Here is a 24,586-nt window from a genome sequence, read left to right as displayed (position 1 = left end):
AGTAATAAGTGTTGACACAAATACAAAATAAAAAAAAGTCAAAAATCAAAAGTTCAAAGACTTAAATAGCATAAACTAAAACATATATAGATAATAATTAGATAAAGATAAAAATAAGTAGTAACATTTAATAAAAAAAGGGAAAGAAGGAAACCCTTTAAAAAATATGTAATGTTAAATATCTCTCCAAATTGTATTAAAATTGCGTCGGTCCCATCAAATATTTCCAACTTTACCCTTTCTTTTTTTATTTTCTTTTCCCAAACCACCACATGCTGCCACCATGATCCTGATTGCCACAACCTTCAGCCCCACCACCACCGATTGCCACCACCAACTTGAAATTTATTAATTAAGGGGCGGAAAATTTGGTTTGGACGTTCTATCCATGACCCAAACGTCTGGCCTGGTCATTTGTGCCATGGGTGGAACATCCAAGCTAAACGTTTCGGCCATAGCCCCAATATATTCGAATTCTTTTTAAGGGGCAGAAGGTTTGGCCAGGACGTTCCACCTATGGGTGTAAAGTCTGGCCTTGGGACCATAGGTGCCACGTCCTGACTAGACGTTCAAGCCATGGCTCAAACGTCTAGGCTAGCCGTTTGCACCATGGGTGGAACGTTTAGCCGGCAAAATAGACCCTTACTCGTTGATCGAACCCTAACTACCCAACCCGAGACCTGTTTCAACCTATACATAAATACAACCAGAACTCGAAATAACCCTACCCAACCCGAAAGCGACCCATAAGTAAAATAGACCCGAATATGACCCAAATCTACTCGAACCGAAATTGACCCGAACCCAACCCGAAAAGTTGTTGTGTTAGTTACTTTTTAAGCAAATTTAAGGAAAATGGTTAGGAAATACTAGATATGATTTAGGTACTGTCCATTAATTATTTAACTTACTCTCATTAGTCTTATACGTGTTTTATTTATTTGCGAGATTGAAAACCGAACCCGTTTTAACCCGACCAAATCTAATCCAACCCGTTTAACCCGACCCGATATGACAAGAAATCTCACAGACCTGAGATGGACCTGAACTTGAACTTGAACGTAATATGAACACAAAGTTAACTGAATTATGACTTGACCCGTATGACCCATTTGCCACATGATCAGACGTTCCGCCCATTGCCCCAAATCAAAATCTATCTTTCTAAGAGGTGGGTGGCGGGGGGAGGTAGGTGTATCGATAAGGGTTGTTGGTGGTAAGTGGTTGCAGCTGGTGGAAAAAGAAGAGGGGTAAAATAGTAAATTTATAATTCGGTAGGGCAATTTTAAGAAATTTTGGTGCGGTACTTAACAATCTCCAAAGAAAAATGGCCAAATGAATCACGTTATTACAAGTACAAAAAAAGCAAAAATCTACTCTCTAAAGATCAAAAGTTAAAACAAATAATTGAAGCCGCAGAAGATGGAACTTGGAAGGGACAATCAACATTAATTTTGTCACAACATGTGGGACCCCTTTCCCTATTTACTCTCCTTAACACATGGGTACAGTTTGTTTATATTATGCATACTACTTTGGGATTGTCTTCATTGGGCTAACTAAAATAGGCAAGCTATGTTAATTTTTTCCAAAACGTTTTAGCGGCTATGTCCAGGCCTGCCCTTAAAAGGTCAACCATTGCTAAAAATTAGTATTTTTTTCATTCTAAAATAAATGAAATACTTATTATTTTAGTTCCTTTCAGAATAAATGAAACATCACCTTATTTAGTGTCAAGGCCCTAAGTTTCATTTCCTCATCACAATGGTCCCTCATTTTCTTTCTCCCTATCTTTCTTCTTTCCTAAATTCCAGTGTCAAGGCCCTAAGTTTCATTTAAACAGAACAGGGCAATTATAAACTAAATATGAGCACAATTTTAAAGAAGACACTCACATAGACGAAGAGAGTACATCTGTTTCTGAGATTTTAGTTGCCTAAGGGAAGACCTTTGGGTCCTAATTAATGATGTACATCTTCCGATTCGAACCGAAAAGCAGGCCAGTCTTCGATATGATTTTTGAAATTTCAGTTTTTGGTTCGGACTAGTTGTAAAAGTTTCTTTATAAAATAACTTATTAAAAAACTTTGATATTACTATATATTTTTATCTAAGTTTTTCGATAATATATCCAAAAATTATTATTATATTAATATATTAGCTATAATTTTTAAATATCAAATAGCATATGATTAAAAGAACAATAATTATTTTTAAAGTGGAATTAAAAAAAGAAAAATAGGTCCAAAAACTAGGATCTAACTAGTTTTTTTACTAGTCTAGTAGAGGCTATCAACATGGGCCCCGCCGAAAAATGGGCTGTTTTGACATGATTTTTTGGCTCGTCCTAGAGCCCGGCCCGATTTTTGGGCAAACATACAACGTAAATATAAAAAACTAGGCTAAATTTGACCCTTTTTGTAAATGGTCGAAAAGTCCGCTTGATCCAGCCTGAAATAATGTGCTTTGGCTCAGAAATTTCGGCCCGACCCGAGGCCTTGGCTCGAAAAGGGCCACCGTTTTTTAGCCAAAACTTGGCCAAACTCGGCCCATGATGACCACTATAGTCTAGTATTCGTTTCACAAATTTCGACTTTTTCAATTTTTTGCACGGTCCCAAATCAAGGGACATCAAAAGTCCTATTTAATAATAATTTATGACCTTAGGGTGTGTGCCTCTTTTGTCTTGCCACAAGTACATGCCTTAATTTATATTCCTTAGTACGAAGAAGCATGATAACTTTTTTTTTTTACCACATATCCCAAGTTTTTAAAAAATTCACCATATATCTTTGCACTTTTCATAATTCACTGTATACTATTAAATTTCTTGAAAATATATCAAAAAAATCCTTAATGACTAACGAGTCACGACGGTTAACTTCATTAGTTATTAACCTCTGATTACTTTGTTAAATCCTAATTAACCTTAATTAGTCGCCAATAGAAAACCCTAATTAATCCTTACAATCTCTACCCCCCTCCACCTACCATCCCTCCTCCTAGCATCCCTCCCTCCCAACCGATCCATCACCTGCCTTCTTCGATCTCTCCGGCACTAAAACTCCCTCCCCTTGACTAAAGGCTCTTCGGCCTTCAATCGTGCTTCTCTCTCACGCATTCGTTCTCTCTCGTCTGCTCCACGAGTCTGCTAGGCTCCACCCCATCACCCACGATATTCTCTCTCACGCATTCTTTTTCTCTCCTCTGCTCCACTTCATCAGCAATGATAGCTAGGAAAACTTTCAGACAAAGCGCAACATCAGCGGCAGTATCAGAGCGGTACTGACAGAAGGGAGGCATAGCAATGGCAGTTGCAACAACAACGATAGAGGAGAGAGAAGAGAAGAACAATTGAAGGCCAAAGAGAGTTTATTCATCCTAATTCATGCCTAAATTCAAATAATTATTGTTCAAAATTTGCCCTAAATTGCCTAAATATAAACTCTAATTTCTTTCCACAACTTGATTTATTGTTGTTGACTTGTTGGTTACAGAGGATAGAGAAAGGAGAAGGGGAGAGCAGCGGTTTTGGGTGCTGGCAAGGCAAGTGCAGGAAAAGGCAAGGAAGGAGAACATAGGTTGGCGTGTTGGTGGGTGCGGTGGTTGTGTTGGTCATAATAATTATTATAATTCCCAATTTTCAAAGCCATAAAGAAGTTAGAGTCGAGCATTTATATAAATTTGGACTTTTTTATTTGTTATATGATCACTATAAAGAGAATACTCATGTAAATAAAGTCTTTTATGTTTGATATGAAGTGCTTATATGATCATTTAAAGAAAGATTAACGAAATTAGTTGAATAATTTAATATATTAGAAGTTATAATTTCCAATAGTGATTATTATACACTCTGTTCATATATATGTATTAGACTAAACAAGATCAAGCTTGCTTTTAATTTGCTTAATACTTCAGTTAGGAGTAGAGAATAGAAATCACATGTATCATCTTGTTTCTCAATCCCATCTCCTTTTAACACATTATTAAAAGTTGGAGATATGTGAAAAGGAGAAAGGGTTGAGACAAAATAAAACATTAATAAATGTGATAGAGGATCTTAACTAAATAGTTAAATCTTTATTGTGCTCATAATCTTAAGGTCATGATCAGTTAAGTCTCACGAATAGGGCAAAAAGCTAAGTATCCTCACAGTAGGGCCCTTGTCAAGGCCTAGTTTCACTACCAAGCAAGAAAAAAGAGTAATTATAAACATCTAACAGTTAGATGTGTTAGATATAAGTTTTCGTGTAACAAATGTTGTTTGTGTATGTAAAATATTGTTTGTGTTGTCAACACAAACAATATTTTACATACACAAACAATATATGCGGTATACACAAACAACATTTGTTACATGAAAACTTATATCTCACACATCTAACCGTTAGATAAACAGAAGAATTATAAAGAATACCACACTAAAGTGGTACATATATACCCAGTTTAAATATTGTAGAATATTATGATAAACTACTTTGGGTTATATACCCCCAACCAATAAAATTTGATTAGTACTTATGACTAGATGTAATAAACAAAAGAATTGATGGAGTTAGAGTGAAAAGAGCAGCTAGACCTTGTCTTGATTATTATTAACTGTAAGGTCTTCATATTCGGAAAGTGTTCTTCCTGAAATCAAAGTTGAAGAAGTTTCATGACAATCACATATATAATTAATTAGAACATAAGCTATGAACATACTAAGAAGATTAGAACAATAAGTCTTCCATGGAAAGATGAGTACTAATCAGTGAATTTTTCTGTAATATAAGTTAGGTCGTTCAAGACATACCTGGAGATAATGAAACTGCAGTTTTGCTGCCAAGAGCAAAAGTCAAACAAACAACTAACAACAGAAGGAAAGCCCTATTTTCCATCTCAATCAAACCACAAAATGTTTTTGATTTTTTTGCACGTTGGAGGAGACAAAAAACAAAAGCTAAAAGAATCCTAGTGATCATATACTATGTCAACCATCGTAGACAATGATGTTTGTCCAATTGAAAAATAAGGATGTATCTATGTAGCTGTCTGCAATGCTATTTTTTATAGCCATTTGCACTAGTTATACGTCATTATCAGGATTTAAACATACTTTTTGGCATTCAACATGTTGTAGAGTTTTGTCGGCTTTGCAAATAGTATTAAACTAGAAGTATAATCCATCATCTACGACTTTAACTTAATCATTGTATGCTTTTATATAGATTAATTACTATTAAGTCAATCGCAAAAGATAAAGACTTACAAGAGGGGTCGTAGAGTAAATTGAATTGAAGTAATATTTTGCGGAAATTAACAAATAACCATAATAGAAAAAATAGAATGCACGAGTAATATTTTTGCAAGACAAAATTTCTCACGTTTAAAGTAAAAAAACCTCCACCTAGTAAGGATCTAAACAAATATTTTAGTAAATTTTGATTATATATAGCGAGTCTAGAGAAAGTCGACTAACACTAATGGGGAATTTGACATGAGGGACATAGATTAATAATGGGGTCAAGGATAGAGAATTAGTTGTAGGAACTAAAACAAGTAGATTAATTCAAATAACTTATTTGAATAGTCGTGGCGTGAATAAATATTATCCTAAAGTTGAATTTATCCGATTACATACACAAGAACTCTTGGCAACCAACCTCCAGGGTTACACGAACACTGCTCCTCCGATTTAGTACAGAGTCATAGTTTGAGAACACTTTGAATAATGCCCAAATTGGAGAGAATATAGAGAATGTGTTCATAATTTGGAGAGAAGAATGATTTTTCTGTGTATCTTGAAAACTGATGAAGGCTCCAATTTGTAGAGGAAAAGCCAGAAGAAAAACCGGTAACACAATCAATTCGGCGGATTTTAAGGGAAAACGAAAACATTAATATCAGCAAGAATTAAGGATAGTCAGTTACGAAATCAGTGAAGATTTGAATGTCGATTTTCGGAAAAAAAATAAGTAACTAAACTAAAACGTCCCACAACCACAACCGATAACACGCCACGCCACACGCCCGAGCCAGGTCGACGCGCGCGCGTGTGGTGACTAGACTCTTCCCACTCAATTTACAACAAATGTATAAAGAAGGAAACTCTATATAAGGAAGGGAAAAAGTCTTTAAACTACCAATGTGGGACAAATCACTTTTTGTTCTTTTGAAGCAAATTTTTGGAGTAGGAAAAACTACCAAACATATAGTAACTCCAATATTCCCCCACATGATTCAAAAGAATAAGGAAGGAAAACACACTAAAGAGGAATTCTGGGCACGAATATTCAGTTTTGTAAGCATCAATGTCTTACGGAGTTGAATTGATACCAAGTGCATACAAACATGTCTTACTATCGTATTAGGTAGATTTCTCTTTGAACCTTTCTATGATGTTATTAATTCACATTTGCGCACTTAAACCTTTATCAAATCAATAGTGTTGCGCTTTGTAATTTAGTTACCCCACAATTTGCTTGAATTTTCATGAATGGGTTGTAAGCCTTAGGGATTCTCATAAGGATTGGGCGTAACCCCCACATTCACATAGGTAATTCCATCAAGTTTGTATTGTCACAAACCACCTTATCAAGGCTATATGAACTTATTAAGAGCCTTTTTCTCATCCTTACACATATAACAATAAAGAAATACTACATCACTTTTTATTAATAGGAATGGTATAGTAGTATACACAAGTTGAGCTCTTTCTTGACTTCGTTTGACCTTTTGAACTTAGGAAAATCTAAGAAGGGTATCTGTCAAAATTTACTCCACAATAGGCTTTAAACCCATTCCTTGTGCTGACTCCAGCACCATTTTCCTACAAAGGCCTTTGGTGAGTGAATCAGCAATATTCCTCTCCGACTTTACATACTCGAGTGACATTACATTATTTCTAATAAGATTTCTCACAATAGTATGTCTTCTCTTTCCATTATAAGCTTGATTGTTCGCTACCCCAATTGCTGCTTGTGAGTCACAACGCATGAAAACTGATGGAGTTGGCTTCCCCCCACAATGGAATATCATCAAGCAAACTCCTTACCCACTCAGCTTCATGTCCTGCTAATTCTAAAGCAATAAACTCAGATTCCATAGTAGATTGGCAATACAAGTTTGTTTTGATGATTTTCAAGATATAGCACCACCAGCAAGAACAAAAACATAACCACTAGTTGAATGAATCTCATCATTATCTGACACCCAATTGGCATCACAAAATCCTAGCTTCAAGAACACAAGGTGATCTTAGATGATGCAAACCCCAATTGATAGTGCCTTTTAAATACTTCAATAATCCAATCAAGGCATTCCAATGCCCTTGATTAGGATTATGAGTATACATGCTCAATCTACTAATAGCATATGCTATATAATGTTGAGGGTAATTCATAAAAACATTGCACTTCCAATTATCTTGGATATTGTTCTTGTGACTAGGGCTATTCATAAAAAACCGAATCCGAAAAACCGTACCGAAATACTGAAAAACCGGTCTAAATGGGTGGTTACCGTACCGACAAAAAAGTTTTAATGGTACGGTTATTGAATTGATAAAATTAATGGTTAAAAGGTACAATTACAGTTATGGTTTTTGAGTGAATGGTTAATCGAAATACCGAAATATTTTTTTCTCTATTTAATTATTGTGAAATATTTTCAGACAATTTGATACGGATCATGAGGCGCCAAGTGTTACTAGAAGTGGTAAGGCGTCTAGTAACAAGACAGTGCCAAACACAATGATATCTACTGTGTCAAACACAGTGCTAACCACTGTTCAGACAACTAAAGAAGAATGCGTACTAGGAGATTGCAACGAATTAGAATTTGGATTGTCACTTGGACATGGGCCAAGTAATTCTTGTATTACTTGGGTGGGTATATAGTAGTAGTAGTATGTTATGTAATTACTCTAGAAGGTTCTTGTATGTTTTCATTATGTTGCAAAGTAGTTAGGCGGTTTGTTAGAGTCGGTTGGAGTTAGTTAAAGTCGGTTTGTGTAGTACATGGCTTGTCCTATATAAGCGCATGTATGGTATTGGAGTTGATAATAAGTATTGTATTGTATATTGTTGATCAATCAAATAATAATCCTTGATAGTATTGCTAAGAATACTTGAGAGAAAGTTTAGAGACTAGCTTGACTAGTGGACCAAAGTCGTTGCCTTTGTTCCAAACTTGAAGTCGTTGCCTTCAAGATTCTATCCATCTACACCTTCAACCACATTCCATAAACGTTTCTTTTAACCAAGAAACCTCCATATCCATCTGGAATATCAAGTTCCACATCAAGTGGTATCAGAGATTTGCCCAAGATCCCAGGGCGACGCTAGTTATTATTGTCCGAATTCATCCCGAATTCGCAGTAACTTTGGAGGCCTCTAACTCCCATCATACTTTGAATCTTTTGAAGATTTTTTATCCTAAACTGGGCTATATTTTGTCTAGTTTATTGTGTTAAAATTTCATAAAATTTAGAGGAGTTTTGATATAGTTTCGAGATCGTTCTTTGAAGGTGTGTAAAAATCGCTGGAATAAAGAAAAGCGATATTGAAACGAAGACTGCCAACGAATTTGGTTACCAAATTTTAACTGGAATCTTACACCATAAAGGACTACATTGTGTCCAAATTTCATAGAGTGTGGTCGAGTTTTAAAGAAGTTACTAAGTTTCTTGATTTGCGTAAGTACTTGGAGCTTCTTGAATATGGGAACTTCTATATCACGAGAGGAGTTACAAGAGTTAATGGCGAATATGATGAGGGTTTTCAATGCAAGCTTTACCTCTATGAATGAATCCATACAAAACACCAATAGAAGGGTGGAATCTTTAACTGGAAATTGGGAGGAACAAGGTGGTCGAGGGCGTCCAAATAGAGAAACACCATTAGGAAATCCTATGGAGAATGATAGGGACTTCAAACTCATGGAGTTGAAGGAGTTTACAGGTGAAGGAGATGTTGAAGATCTTCAAGAATGGATTCGCCAATTCGAAAAGCTTATGGATTATAAGGGGTTTAATGAACAAAAGGCTTTCAAGGTAGCACACTTGAAGATTACTAGGTATGCTAGTATTTGGTTCAAAAGTTTGAGGAACAAAAGGATTAGGGATGGTGATCCTAGGATTGATACTTGGTCCGAATTGAAAAGACAAATCAAGAAAAGATTCATTCCACGTGAATATCTTCAAGAGCAATTCTTGAAACTCAATCAAATTCGACAAAACACAAAGAGTGTGGCTGAATATACCAAGGAGTTTGAGAAGTTGTGCATTTTGTGTGAGTTGGAGGAAAAAGAAGAAATGAAGATTGGTCGGTTCATCACAGGATTAAGACCTTCCATAGCCAATAAGGTAGAAACTTCTAACTACATGTTCTTTGATGATGTACTTAGATTGGCCGAAAGGTTTGAGAAACAAGAAAGGGAGGTGAATAAGAGTAAGGAGAAAACTTATGCTAGCAGTTCCTATTCTACTTCCTACAAGAATAAACCTATCTATAAACAACCTACACAATCATCAACTACCTTATCCAAATTTGACCCTAAAGCGAAACCAAAAGTTTATATTAGTCTGGAACAAGCTACTTTGGCTAAGAAACAGTGCTACAAATGTCAAGGTTTTTGTCACATCTCACGTGATTGTCCACAAAAGGTTACTATTTCCCCTAAAGATCATAGGACCTTAGTTGCCTTTCTTGTGCAACAAAAGAAAGAGGAGGAACAATGCCATTACTCTATGCCACGGGGACGAGGAGGAAAGTAAAGAGGGGGAGTCTGACTTTAAGGATGAGGAGAAATGGGATGATCAAGAACTTTAAGAGGCTGCTCCAGACAAGGATACCTTAATATTGAGGAGGTTACTAAGGGTAGAGTCTCAACCTTTAAAGGAAGAAGAAGAACAAAGGGAGAATTTGTTCTATACGAGAGCATTTGTGAATGGGAGGGCATGTAATCTCATCATTGACAGTGGGTCTTGTGCAAATGTTGCTTCATCTAAGATGGTGAATATCCTCAAATTACCTACAAGAGATCATGCTAAGCCTTATGCTTTGAATTGGCTTAATGATCATGCACCAATTAAAGTAAAGAAACAAGCACTTGTAGCGTTTTCTATTGGCGATTACAAAGATGAATTGTGGTGCGATGTTATACCTATGGATGCTTGCTCTATTTTGTTGGGAGGACCATGGAAATGGGCTAGGAATGTAAACCATGTTGGAAAACGTAATATATACTCAGTTATGGTTGGCAAGAGGCGTTATAGATTGAAACCACTTCACCCTAAGGTGGCGCCAACTACGGACTTAAACAAGGCAAGTCTTTTCTTGACAAGGGATGAGTTTGAGAGAGAGGTTGAAGAATTTGGCGTTGGATATGTGTTGTACATAAGGGAGGCTTCAACACTTAAAGATCCTCCATAAGATCCTACCTTGACTATCCTTCTCAAGGAGTATGAAGATGTATTTCCGGATGATCTTCCACCGGGAATTCCACCTATTAGAGGCATTGAGCATGCCATTGATTTGGTTCCAAGAGCTACCCTACCAAATAAGGCTGCTATAGATGCAATCCTGAAGAATCTAAGGAGCTTACAAAGAAGGGTGAGTTTGTTTGGAATAACAATGCAAAGAAGGCTTTTGAAGAATTGAAGACTAGCTTATGTAATGCACCGGTTTTTGCATTACCAGATTTCTCTAAGCTATTTAAGGTTTAAACAGATGCTAGTGGGTTGGGGATAGGAGATGTGCTTCTTCAAGAAAAACGTCCAATAGCCTTTTTTTAGTGAGAAATTGAATGGGGAAAAGCTAAATTATTCTACTTATGACAAGGAGTTCGATGCTATAATTTGTGCACTTGAGCATTGGTCTCATTATCTTCGACCTAGCCATTTGTGTTACACTCGGATCATGAGAGTCTAAAACACATACATGGGCAACAAAAACTCAATGTGAGACATGCTAAATGGGTAGAATTTTTACAATCATTCACGTTTGCTTCTAAGTATGAGAAGGCAAATAAAATGTTGTAGCAGATGCATTGTCAAGAAGAGGGTATTTGTTGGCAATCATGGAAGCTAAATTATTGGGGTTTGAAATTCTCAAGCAACACTATAACCATGATGATTATTTCAAAGAGATAATTGCTACTCTTAAAGGATTCTATGTTGTTCAAGATGGGTTCTTATTCAAGGAAAATCGTCTATGTGTACCCAAGTGTAGTGTGCGTGAGTTATTAGTAAGAGAAATGCATGCGGGAGGTATTGCGGGACATTTTGGGGTACATAAGACATATGACTTGTTATGTGAGCATTTCTATTGGCCTAAGATGCTTAAGGATGTTCATCATGTGATTAAGAGATGCCCCACATGCCAAAAGTCCAAGAGTACTTTCCACAAAGGTTTGTGCACTCCATTACCTGTTCCTAGTGTACCTTGGGATAGTGTGAGTATGGATTTCATTGTTGGCTTACCAAGGACAGCAAGGGGAAAGGATTCAATCATGGTAGTGGTTGATTGTTTTAGCAAGATGGCTCATTTTATACCGTGCCATAAAACTGATGATGCGAGTAATGTGGCAGATTTATACTATAAAGAAGTAGTACGACTTCATGGAATTCCCAAGAGTATAGTGTCGGATAGGGATACTAAGTTCCTTAGCTACTTTTGGAAGACTCTTTGGAAGCTTGTGGGAAATAAATTGCTATTTAGTATTTCACATCACCCACAAACAGATGGACAAACCAAAGTCACAAATAGGACATTGGGTACTTTGCTACAAGGATTGGTGAGTAAGTCTACAAAAGATTGGGATGTGCATTTGGCTCATGCAGAGTTTGCATACAATAGAGAACCTTCCTCTACAACAGGTTCATCTCCATTTCTTATTGTGTATCGGATTAATCCACATGCTCCTATTGATCTTGTTGAGTAGCCACGAGGAGATCTTGTTAACTTTGATGCTCAAGCTCGATAACAATCTTTCATGAAGACATGTAAGGAGGTTAGGTTACAAATTGAGAGAATGAATGAACGTTACAAGCAACAAGCTAATAAACACCGAAAATTGCAAGAGTTTCAAGTAGGTGATTTGGTATGGCTAAACTTACACAAGGAAAGGTTTCCTGGAAAACAAAAAAAATAAATTCATGCCAAGGGCAGATGGTCCATTTTGTGTGTTAGGACGTATTGGTGATAATGCTTACAAATTAGAACTTCCTAATTCTTATGGAGGTGTAAGTTCTACTTTTAGTGTAGGTGATTTATTTCCTTATGTACTTGATGAGAATTTGGGGACAAATTCTTTAAAAGAAGGGGAGAATGATACGGATCATGAGGCGCCAAGTGTTACTAGAAGTGGTAAGGCGTTTAGTAAGAAGACAGTGCCAAACACAGTGCTATCTACTGTGTCAAACACAGTGCTAACCACTGTTCGGACAGCTAAAGAAGAATGCGTACTAGGAAATTGCAACGAATTAGAATTTGGATTGTAACTTGGACATGGGTCAAGTAATGCTTGTATTACTTGGGTTGGTATAGAGTAGTAGCAGTATGTTATATAATTACTCTAGAAGGTTCTTTTACGTTTTCATTATGTTGCAAAGTACTTAGGCGGTTTGTTAGAGTCGGTTGGAGCTAGTTAAAGTCGGTTTCTGTAGTACATGGCTTGTCCTATATAAGCACATGTATGGTATTGGAGTTGATAATAAGTATTGTATTGTATATTGTTAATCAATCAAATAATAATCCTTAAGAGTATTGCTAAGAATACTTGAGAGCAAGTTTGGAGACTAACTTGACTAGTGGATCAAAGTCGTTGCCTTTGTTCCAAACTTGAATTCGTTGCCTTCAAGATTCTATCCATCCACACCTTCAACCACATTCCATAAACGTTTCTTTTAACCAAGAAACCTCCATATCCATCTGGAACATCAAGTTCCACATCACAATTACAACAATTAGAGGAAGTAAGTAGTTATTTGGAAACTCTAGTACTACTATAAACATTATAATGAGGAAATAGAGTGAATTATTAGTGTTAGTTATGTTTTTCAATAGATTTACTATACACTTTATAGTTTATTTTATATTAGAATATATATAATATTAAAATATATGCACAATTTTTTTTAAAAATATATATGCACATTAAGCAAAATATAATATTATAACTTAAATAATGGTTAATGGTTAACCGAAATCGAACCAAAACATCTGGTACCGACCCAAAATGTAATTTCGGGACAGTTAGCCACTCCCTACTTGTGACACAATGTCACCTCTATTCTTTTTCAAATGAATACTAGAATCATATGATGGGGTTTTCACAAGAGTGCAATCAAATTGATTAAACTTCTTTAAAATTTTCTCAATATAATGAGATTGGTTTACAGACGTCCCATATGCAGTTCTAGTAATATTCATACCAAGAATCACATCTGCCTTACCTGAATCCTTCATTTCAAAACTAGAATTTAGGAAGTCCTTGGTTTCATTCACTATGTCTATATTGGTCCCAAAAATTAGCATATCATCAACATATAGACATATGAAAACACAACCAACTTCATCAGATTTGGAATAAACACAAGCATCAGAATGGTTTACCTGAAAACCATTAGAAGTAATGGTTTGATGAAACTTATCATACCATTGTATTGGTGCTTATTTTAGACCATACAAGGACCTAACAAGTTTACATACCTTGTCTTCCTGTCTGGGAACTACGCATCCTTCAGGTTGCTTCTTGTAAATCTCTTCATTTAGTTCACCATTCAAAAAAGCAGTTTTTACATCCATTTAATGCACAATTAAATCATGAATAGATGCAAGTGCTGTAACACCCCAGAATTTCAAAGCAGAAAAGAAAGAAATAATAATAGTAGTATAACACGATGGCGGAAACATCGTCTTCTGGGAATGTCACTACTACAATAGCAAAGAAATGCGTTTAAATATCTAAGTGATAAAAAACATAAATAAATAGTATAAAATTAAATTGATAACCAAAAGAGAAAACTAACTCTTAAATTAATAAAAGAGTCAAGGCCTAAAACATCTAACATTTTAATGCTCACATCTCAACCCGAGCCCAAAACCAAATAACATCGTCATCAACATATCCTGCAAAAATAAACAACAAACATCCACAATCAGTGGGGAGTAACTAACAGCTCACCCAGCTCAATTAGGATCCATGTAGAAGTAAAATATTCTAAATTGGACGGAAAATAATAATTAAGAGAAAATAAGTCGAAGAAATTATGAGCGAAAATTCGTGGTGTTACAAGTGCAATTAAAGTTCTAATGGTGGCAACCTTAGTCACAAGAGAGTAGGTATCAAAGAAATCTACTTTCCTTTGGTGATATCCTCTAACCACAAGTCTGGTCTTATACTTATCCAACATCCGATCAGGCTTACACTTCTTTGTAAATATCCATTTACTGGTTAGGGTCTTACATCCTCTAGGAAGGTCGACTAAAACCCAAGTGTTGTTACTCATAATGGACTCAATATCACTATTAGTAGCCTCTAACCAAAAACAAGTGTTGTTATCGGAGTCAACTCGAAATTTTTTTCCTTCGGATTGGCTTGGATTGTCATCCATACCTCCCGTTTTCTATGTTCCCTCCTCAACTCGATTTCAAAAACTGCATTTTCGCCGGCCAAAAGGAATAATCTCTAATGAGTAATGAATAAAACTTCTACGCAACCAACGCCTCATTATCTGATTCACAAACTGGGTCTTATGCATCACGTCTTCGACATATAATTTTAAGTTATTAGCTTTTAAAAAAATTTACTACGCGACTTAAAATAATAATAATTACTTTTTTTTTCTTTTGTTCTCCGATTCACCCTTTGTCTCTCTGTTGTTGTCCCAGATTTTCTTACACAACTGCAAATCATGAAAGTAAGGTTAGCATTCTTCCCACAAGACAACCTACTGTAATTCTAAAAAGTTTTAAATTAACTTCTAAGGAAATAAAAAAGACAACATGAAGTTCTAACATATCTAAGCATACTTAAAGTGTTGTTATAGATAATAGGTAACACTTATTTGCCAAAATGGGATTAAATACCATGAATGAACAAAAAGCACAGTTCCTCATTTTACACAATTCACCAAATAAGTTGCTTATCCACTAACAATCCCAACGTTCATTATGCTTGATTATGTGTTTTCTCACAAAGCCATTGCAAGCTTCCTAATTGTGGATGCGAACTTCTCCTTTTTTTGGCCACAATAAACATACGAGGGCATAAACCACCATTGATAACACATAACTAGATTCCACGAATTTGAGAAGCAAAGATAGAAACTTGATCAATATCCTACATTAATATATTCGGTATTTAATAATATCCATTCTTAAACTCAATAAACTTCCAAGAACCATAAACCAAATTCTAATTGAATACTAAGTGAGCCATTCACATAATCCTGCATCAGCTAAGACATACCCAATTATTAATTGATACTTGCAAATTAGCAACCTAACTAAGCATAGTAAAAGCAACCTTATTCTTCACATGATTCAATTTGTAGATTAACTAATTTGAGATAAAATCTGATTAAGCTTGCAAAGGAATCCTAACCATAACCAAAACAATAACATGGCAACAACACAACAACATCACAGAAGAACAACAATAATCAACAACTTATTAACATCAACAAGATCACCACAACGATAACAACCAACTACAGTTCTCAACACAAGGGAAAGTACCTTTTGTACTTTAACTCAATCACCAACAGCAAGGTGTTGGCAGCAGCAACCCACGGCGGCGCCAACAGCGTCACAACAGCAGCGGCGACAAGTCGACAACCGACAACAGCAGCATCAATAATCAACGGCAGCAAAGCAAGCAAGAACAGGGGAGGGGAAGATCAGAGCAGCAACAACACCTTCGCGATGATTGCCTTTCATCGGCGAGCAACAGCAACAACTGCGATAACACCGGCCGCGAACAACCACAAAGCGACGAGAGAGATAATTGCTCGAGGGAGGAGAGAGAAAAATCCAACAAGAGAAACGACAAAGAACATCAACAGCAGCAGCGATGTGGTGGCTTGCGAGCAGCACCACAGGCACAACAATGAAGAGAAAAAAGAAAAAGAAGGAGCACTGGCGGCAAATGAAAAATCCGGCGGGATTGGAACACCGGCGAGCTGAGAGAAAGAGGGGTGCGAGAGAAACATGGCGTCGGGTTTTAGGGTTTTCAGTTTTTGGGTTTTGGAAGAATTGAAGACACGGGAGAGAGAGAGGTGAGGGGTTTGGGTTTGTTTTCTTAACCAACAAAGGGTGGGGTTTCTATTTTGGGGATTTGCTAATTAAAACCGACAAGGAAAAATTTCGGGGTTTTTCTTTCCGACAAATACTACTCAACAAGTTGCAAATAACTATAACTCAATATATATATATATATATATATATATATATATATATATAGAATAACAATAATTATTATAATTTTAATAAGAACATCATAATATTTAATAGATAAATAGACAAGCATGACAAATAAATTTCACACTCCAACCCCAAATAAAATATAAAAATCTGATACATAATTAAGTTAATAAATATAATTAGTTTTTAACAAACGCTTTTAAAGATAAGTCTGTTACATGCTACCTATCAAAAAGTGTTACCCTGAAGTGTTACATATCAAAAAGTGTTACCTTGAAGGATTGAAATCTTACATATAGAAAAAGTGTTATCTTAAAGTGTTACATATGAGTAAAGTGTTACCGTCGAATTGTTACCTATGAAAAAGTGTTACCGTCAAAGTGTTACATATGAAAAAGTGTTACCGTCAAAGTGTTACCTATCAAAAAGTATTACATGTAAGTGTTACATATCAATAAAGTGTTACTAAAGTGTTACCTATTTGTTAATGAAAGTTGAATCTCAAAAAGTGTTACCATATAATCTTACCTTAGATCAATTATGTAGTAGTGGTTGCACGTTGGCAAGCATTCTTAAAGAAATGTTTCAAGTAATATGAAACTGAAAAGGTTTAGGTTACTAATATGATCATTATATTATACTATTAAAGATGAAATAATAGTTTTAACCATAAATTATTAGTTATATATATATGAAAAATTTTAATATAGATATTATGATATAAAAAGCGCCATTTCACCAATATTTTGAGTATTGTAACCCTACCCATAACCGTATGATCCTGAACCTTATAGGACCGTTTCACTCGTATTGCATCCGACCCATATTTATCGCATTTGAAACCCGTCCACTCAACCTGTTGGACAAGTCTACGTGTAAAGTGTGCCTTTCATTTTCTCTCTCATCTGATTTCTTCGCTTTCTCCTACTCCAAGAATGTTGTTGCAACGGAAGCGATTAAGCAAGCAATAAACACAAGAAAACAAATAAGAACACACAAGATTTAACGAGGTTCACTATCAATGCGATAGCTACGTCCTCAAGGCAGGGGAAAAGATTGTTTCACTATGAACGAGATGATCTCAATTACAATAGGCAAGATTCAATTGAATGCAATTGAATCTCAAAGACTCTCTCTAATCTCCTCTATTGTGTTTTGACTAATCTGTCTCTCTAATATTTGTGGTAAAAAAAGCGCAACATATTTATATGAAGTTTAGAATACTAGTCGTAAGTTTTCGAGTAAAAACCCGATCGAAAATCGCCTTCGCGTGCAGACCCGTGTCGCACCCCACGATGTACGTCGCAACTCGCGACAAGGCTTCGCAGCAGAGAGCTGTCGGGCGACTCGTCGTACCCCGCGACCGTGGTTGCACCTCGCGACAGCTCTCGCAAGTCACATCCTCATAAATCTCCACCTTGACTTGCATCTACCACACAACTCCACCTTGAAACAATCAACAAAACATGTACCTCTTCAACAATACACGAGATACTCTTTCCCCTCCTGCACTTGCATCTTTAACCCGATGTCGGGCTTGCCCACTTTGTCCTGGGGCCGGATTGCCTCCATCTTGAGGCACAACCTCTCACAAGGTCATATGTGACTATCAGCGTTCAACAAATCCAAGCAATGTTTGAACTTACGAACTGGAACTGGCTTGGTGAACATATCAGCTGGGTTGTCTGCAGTCCCAACTTTCTTCAACACTGTCCTCTTCTCACTTCTCGGAAAGTGATACCTCACATCAATGTGTTTAGTTCTATCATGATGCACCTGATCCTTGGCAAGATATATAGCACTCAAGCTATCACAATACGCAGTCACACGATCATGGTATAAACCCAAACCACTGACCAAACCATGTAACCATATACCCTCCTTTGCTGCAGCAGTCAAAGCCATGTACTCGGCCTCCGTAGAAGAGAAAGTCACTGAAGACTGCAAAGTAGCCTTCCAACTAACCACAGACCCTCCTAGAGTGTATACATACCCAGTCATCAATCTTCTAGTGTCTATATCATCACCATAGTCCGAATCAGAATATCCGGTCACCAAACACTCATCATCATTCCCATAAATGAGACCTACATTTGCCATTCCTTTCAAGTAGCGGAAAATCCGCTTCACTGCCTGCCAATGTTCCTTCCCTGGTTGAGTCATAAACCTGCTCACAACACTAATAGCATGTGCTATATCTGGCCTAGTACAAACCATAGCATACATCAGACTACCAACAGCACTAGCATACGGAACCTTAGTCATATACTACTTATCCTCATCAGATTGAGGAGAAATAACAACAGAAAGACGAGCATTTACAGCAGCAGGAGTATCAATAGATTTCGCAGTACTCATTCCAAACCTGTCAAGTACCTTCAAGATATAACTTTTCTTAGAAAGGAAAAGTTTCTTCCGTCCATGATCCCTATAGATCTCCATGCCTAGAAATCTTCTTTGCTGCTCCCAAATCTTTCATGTCAAACTCAGAACTCATAAGCTTCTTCAACTTCAATACATCTGACTTCTTCTTTGCCGCAATAAGCATGTCATCAACATATAATAATAAATAAATATAAGAATTGTCTTCCACCTTGCTATGATAAACATAGCAATCATACGAACTCCTGTCAAATCCATGCTCAACCATGAAGTTGTCAAACCTCTTGTACCACTGTCTAGGTGACTACTTAAGTCCATACAAGGACTTCTTCAGCCTGCAAGCAAACTTCTCTTTTCTTGGAACAACGAACCCCTCCGTGACTCATCAGAATATCCTCCTCCAACTCCCCATGTAGGAAAGCTGTTTCACCTCTAACTGCTCAAGTTCTAGATCGAAATGTGCTACCATTGCTAGTAACACTCTAATAGAAGTGTGACGGACCACTGGTGAGAAAATCTCATTGTAGCAGACCCCTTCCTTCTAACTGAACCCTTTTGCAACTAGCCTGACTTTGTATCTGACACTTTCACCCTCTGAAGTTCCCTCCTTCCTCTTGAAAACCCACTTGCAACCAACCACCTTACGACCCTGTGGTATCCTCACAGTTCCCATGTCTGGTTCTTGTGAAGAGACTCAATCTCCTCACTCATAGCCACTAACCACTTAGATGATTCGTTACTAGAAACTGCTTCCCTGTAGGACATTGGCTTAGGTGACTCAATATCATCAGCTACATGTAATGCATAACCAATCATCTCCTCTACACAGCAGTTTCGGCCAGGAACATTCCGGCCCTCTATCTGTTCAACCAGTCTCTACGTCTTCTTCCTTGGTCATTTTTGACCTTCAACAACAGTTTCCTCATGATCAGACTCAATATCAGTTGTTTCATCAACAACAACTCCATCCCTCTAACTAGTCCTCAAATGGGAGAATCCACTGAACATCATCTCCTTCCCCTGATCGAACCTGTGGCTGTGGAGTAGGTTATGAAGCAACTACTTGCTCAGATCCTTCATCTGTGCTATCATCAGTTTCACCAGTAGGTTTGTTAGCAAATATAAACATATTGTTTTCATTAAAAGTAACATCTCTACTAAGTATAACACGCCCTTCTGATGGGGACCAAATCTTGTAACCCTTTACACCATCTCCATACCCCAAAAAACAACCCTTCTTAGCCCTTGGTTCAAGTTTACCCTTATTTACATGATAATAGACCATACAACCAAAGACACGTAAACCAGAATACTCAACACTTCTCCCAGACCATACCTCATAAGGTACCTTGCAGTCAATACTTGTATGAGGACCACGGTTTATCAAGTAGCATGCCGTTTTCACAGCTTCACTCCAGTATTTCCTAGTCAACCTTCCATTTGAGAGCATGCATCGAACTCTCCCTAGGAAAGTCTGATTCAAGCGCTCTGCAACACCATTCTGCTGTGGTGTTTTCCTGACAGTGTGATGTCTCACTATCCCCGCGTCCCTGCAAAACTCATTGAATTCATCATTAACAAATGCCAGACCATTATCCGTACGTAGCCTCTTAACCTTCTTCCCTGTCTGATTTTCCACTAAGACTTTCCATTGCACAAAAGTCTTAAAAGCCTTTCCCTTGTGCTTTAAACAATAAATCCAACAATACATGGAGAAATCATCAATAAAAGTCACAAAATACGTGACTCCTCGTATACCTTCTACCCAAGCAGGCCCCCACAATCTGAGTGAATATAATCCAGTGTCGCCTTAGTTATGTGCAGCCCCTTCCCAAACTTAGTCTGTGTTGCTTACCCAACACAGATGCTCACAAAACTCAAGGTTCTTCACCTTGTGGCCACAAGAAGGTTCATCTTGGATAATATCTGCATCCCACGCTCACCCATATGCCAAGTCGTTTGCCACAACTTAGTCACTCCTCAGACTTCGTAGATGCAACATTAGCAGAACCAATAGGAATAGTACCTTGTAACACATACAGAGTACCCAACTTAGTGCCCTTAAGCACCAACCTCGAACCTTTCCACACACATAATTTCCCATCCGAGCCAGAAAAAGTAAACCCTCCTTCATCTAAGACACCCAGAGAAATCAGATTTTTCTTTAACTGCGGAACATGTCTAACATTCACCAATGTATGAATTTCATCCCCCGTAGTCCTTATCTTAATGGAACCCCTCCCTACAACCTTACAACAGCATCATTACTCATAGTAACAGTACCACCATTACAAGACTCATAAAGAAATAAACCAATCACGGTGAGGACACATATGGTAAGAACACCCCGAATCTAAAATCCAACGATTAGACGGACTAGACACATAAACAGCAGCTAGTGCTAAGTCCTCCTCAGAGTCATATTTCGTATCTTGGTGTGCAATGTTATCATTGGAAGCTTTAGGATTCTTCCAATGGCCAGGTTCTTTATAGAAGTGACAGACATTCCTAGGATTGGTCCCTTTACCCTTAGAATTTTGCTTCTTCTTAGGACCCTTCCCCTTAGTTGAGTTTACCACCAACCCGGCCCCTGAATCTCCACCACTCTCAATCGTTGCCGCCTTATGGCGCAACTCCCTGGTAAAAAGTGCTGACTTCACCTCCTCTAGGGTCACAGTCTCTTTCCCAACAACAAATGACTCAATAAAGTTCTCATATGAATGTGGAAGTGAAACAACCAATATCAAAGCAGCATCTTCATCCTCAATCTTAACATCTATATTACGCAAATCAAGTAAAATAGTATTAAGTTGATCTAGATGATCCCTTAGAGACGTACCTCCTTGCATACGCAAGGCAAACAGTCGTTGCTTCAAAAGCAAATTGTTGGTGAGTGACTTTGTCATGTAGAGACTCTCCAACTTCGCCCGTAGACCAGCCGCAGTGGTTTCATCTGCAACCTCCGTGATCACATCATCTGCCACGCACAGCAAAATCGTGGAGTGAGCCTTCTCCTCCATCGCCTCCAATTCGGCCTCACTAGGGCCACCTGCCGCTCCACTCTTGTCACTCTTGACAAGAGGTTTCCAGATGCCTTGTTGCTTCAGCAAAGCACGCATCTTTATCTGTCATAGCCCGAAACTGTTCCTCCTCGTAAACTTATCGATCTTTGAGTTCATCGTATTCATATTCCCAAAACCCTAACGCTGATTTTAATCTCAAGCTCTAGATACCAAGTTTGTTGCAACGGAAGCGATTAAGCAAGTAATAAACACAAGTAAAAAATAAGAACACATAAGATTTAACGAGGTTCACTATCAATGCGATAGCTACGTCCTCAAGGCAGGGGAAAATATTGTTTCACTATGAACGAGCTAATCTCAATTACAATAGGCAAGATTCAATCGAATGTAGTGGAATCTTAAAGACTCTCTCTAATCTCCTCTATTGTGTTTTGACTAATCTCTCTCTTTAATATTTGTGGTAAAATAAGCCCTAAATATGAAATAACATATTTATATGAAGTCTAGAATACAAGTTGTAAGTTGTCGAGTAAAAACCCGATCGAAAATTGCCTTCGCGTGCAGACCCGCGACGTACGTCGCACCTCACGACAATGCTTCGCATCAAAGAGCTGCTGGGCGACTCGTCGCACCCCGCGACTGTGGTCGCACTGATGTTATGATTTTATATAGAGTTTTTCTCCCCTATTTATATGCTAATAGTTGTGGTTATGGTGCTCTTAGGAGCCATTTGGTACTAACTCTCTCCATCTAGTTGTGGTTTGTTGTTTTGTATTGGAATGTAGGTTTTGGGGAGCTATTACCTACATTATATGATCGCACATTGGATTAAGAGAGGTTGGATGCTGAGTTCAAGATCCCGAGGATGCTTTCCGGGACTTTGAGCAAAGGAAGAACAAGGAACGAGCCTAAGCTGACCGGCCTGATACGATTGCGCGGCCCAGCCCGATATGATCGGGCGGCCCAGCCCGATCGGGCAAAGAAACAAACTTTAGGATTCTGCTGCGGGCCCGATCGGGCGTTGGACGCCCAGTCGTGAATCGGTGTTCCTCTCGATCGGGCGACTTGGCCCGACATCGGGCGCCCCTGCCAGCTGCTGCGAAACTGCTATGTGCATAGGCCGCCCGATTGCATCGGGCGCCTTTGGATTTTTGCCATGATCTTCGGTTTTGGAGCCCGATTCCATCGGGCATCTCTGGCCCGATCGGGCGACTGACGACACGCGTTTTATTAATGAATACGGGCCCATTTTTCGAGACTCTTGGCTATTATTTTAGGGCTTGTATAAATTAAATAATCAGAATTATTAGAAAGATTTCGGTTTTTATTATTAGTTTTCTCTAGAGAGTGTTTCAAGAACCTTAATTTAGTGCTTTGTGATTTCAATTCAAGATCAAACCTTTTGCTTATTCATAGTTCAATATAATTCGGTAATCTTTCTTCATTATTTCTTTGTTATTCTTCCATTGTTAATTAGATTATTTTCTTAGTTATTTGCCATGTTTCAAAGTATGAGTTTTTATATGATTTTGTTATTGTTTTCATGATTATGAGTGAGTAGTTCTATATCTAGAATTGTGGAGATCTATGTATGCAATGAGGGATTGATAGATTAGTTTGATTATCTTGTATTTCAACTTTTCCTTTGATTGATTCTTCATGCTAGGATTATAAGTTAGGCCTGATTTATATTTCTATGTTGCAATACTGAATCTACTTCGAGAGGAGAGATACCGTATAGGCTTTCAATTATTAGGCAAAGTGACCCTTGACTATGCGAGAGCGGCTGGGTGATCTTTGAGGGAGGTAATGTTCGAGAGAAATTACATGTGCCCTAGACAGTTGACTTACTAGGTGGTTATTATTTATCCCTGATTTCCCGAATTGTATGCATAGTGATCCATGATTCTAGTACTTATTAATATATTTACACTCTCATATTTAGTTACTATTGTTAGTTTAGTAACACAACCATTCATCTGATTTTGTTAGTGTAATATTAGAGTTCAGATAGAATAATATAACTTCTCCCTGTGGATTCGATCCTGACTTCCCTGACTACTAGTTAGTGGACCTTAGGTTATTTTTGATTAGGTGATACGACTTTAGCCTATCAAATTTTGGCGCCGTTGCCGGGGAGACGGTTTATTTTATTTTGTCTGAATTATAGTATTAAACTAACCTCTACTCTGAAGAACACCTGTTCTTTGGAGCATCTCACGTTTGTTTTAGTGTTTTTGGTGTATGAGCAGGAAATTGAAATCCCCAAATCTCATCCCGTTCGATCCGGAGATTGAAAAGACCGCTCGTAGACTCAGAAAGAAAACTAAACAAGCTAAGCTGTCTGCAGGGACACCCTCCCAAAAGACACCTTCTCCACCATCTTCCCCACACCAAGAAACCCCCACCTCACCTATTACTCTCAACATGGGTGAGAATGTTACTCGAACCTTCAGAGACTACGCACACCATCTCCTGATAACGTGCCTACTGGGGTACGGATCCCACTATTGCTGCTACAAATTTTGAGATCAAGTCTCATGTTCTGAATATGGTTCAGAACAATCAGTTCGCTGGGTTACCATCTGAAGACCCAAATCAGCACCTGCAGAGATTTTTACAGTGTTGTGCTACTCAGAAGCAAGCTGGTGTTACTCCTGATGAGATGAAACTCCTTCTATTTGGGTTCTCTCTGTCGCGATAAAGCTTTGTTCTGGTATAATAAGCTGCCTTCCACCATCACCACCTGGCCAGAACTTTCCAAGATTT

General features: G+C 37.7%; 1 protein-coding gene across 1 annotated transcript; it reads right to left on the bottom strand.

Moving 5' to 3' along the window:
• Positions 1–18,008: 18,008 nt before the first annotated feature.
• LOC125495643 (secreted RxLR effector protein 161-like) lies at positions 18,009–18,677 on the bottom strand. The gene has a single exon (XM_048640423.1). The coding sequence runs from the start codon at positions 18,675–18,677 to the stop codon at positions 18,009–18,011; it is 669 nt and encodes a 222-aa protein (XP_048496380.1).
• Positions 18,678–24,586: the final 5,909 nt, after the last annotated feature.

Source organism: Beta vulgaris, chromosome 3, assembly GCF_026745355.1.
Source record: "Beta vulgaris subsp. vulgaris cultivar EL10 chromosome 3, EL10.2, whole genome shotgun sequence".
Taxonomy (NCBI): domain Eukaryota; kingdom Viridiplantae; phylum Streptophyta; class Magnoliopsida; order Caryophyllales; family Amaranthaceae; genus Beta; species Beta vulgaris.
The sequence above is the reverse complement of the archived record's forward strand: the minus strand, read 5'-3'. Positions and strand labels throughout refer to the sequence as shown.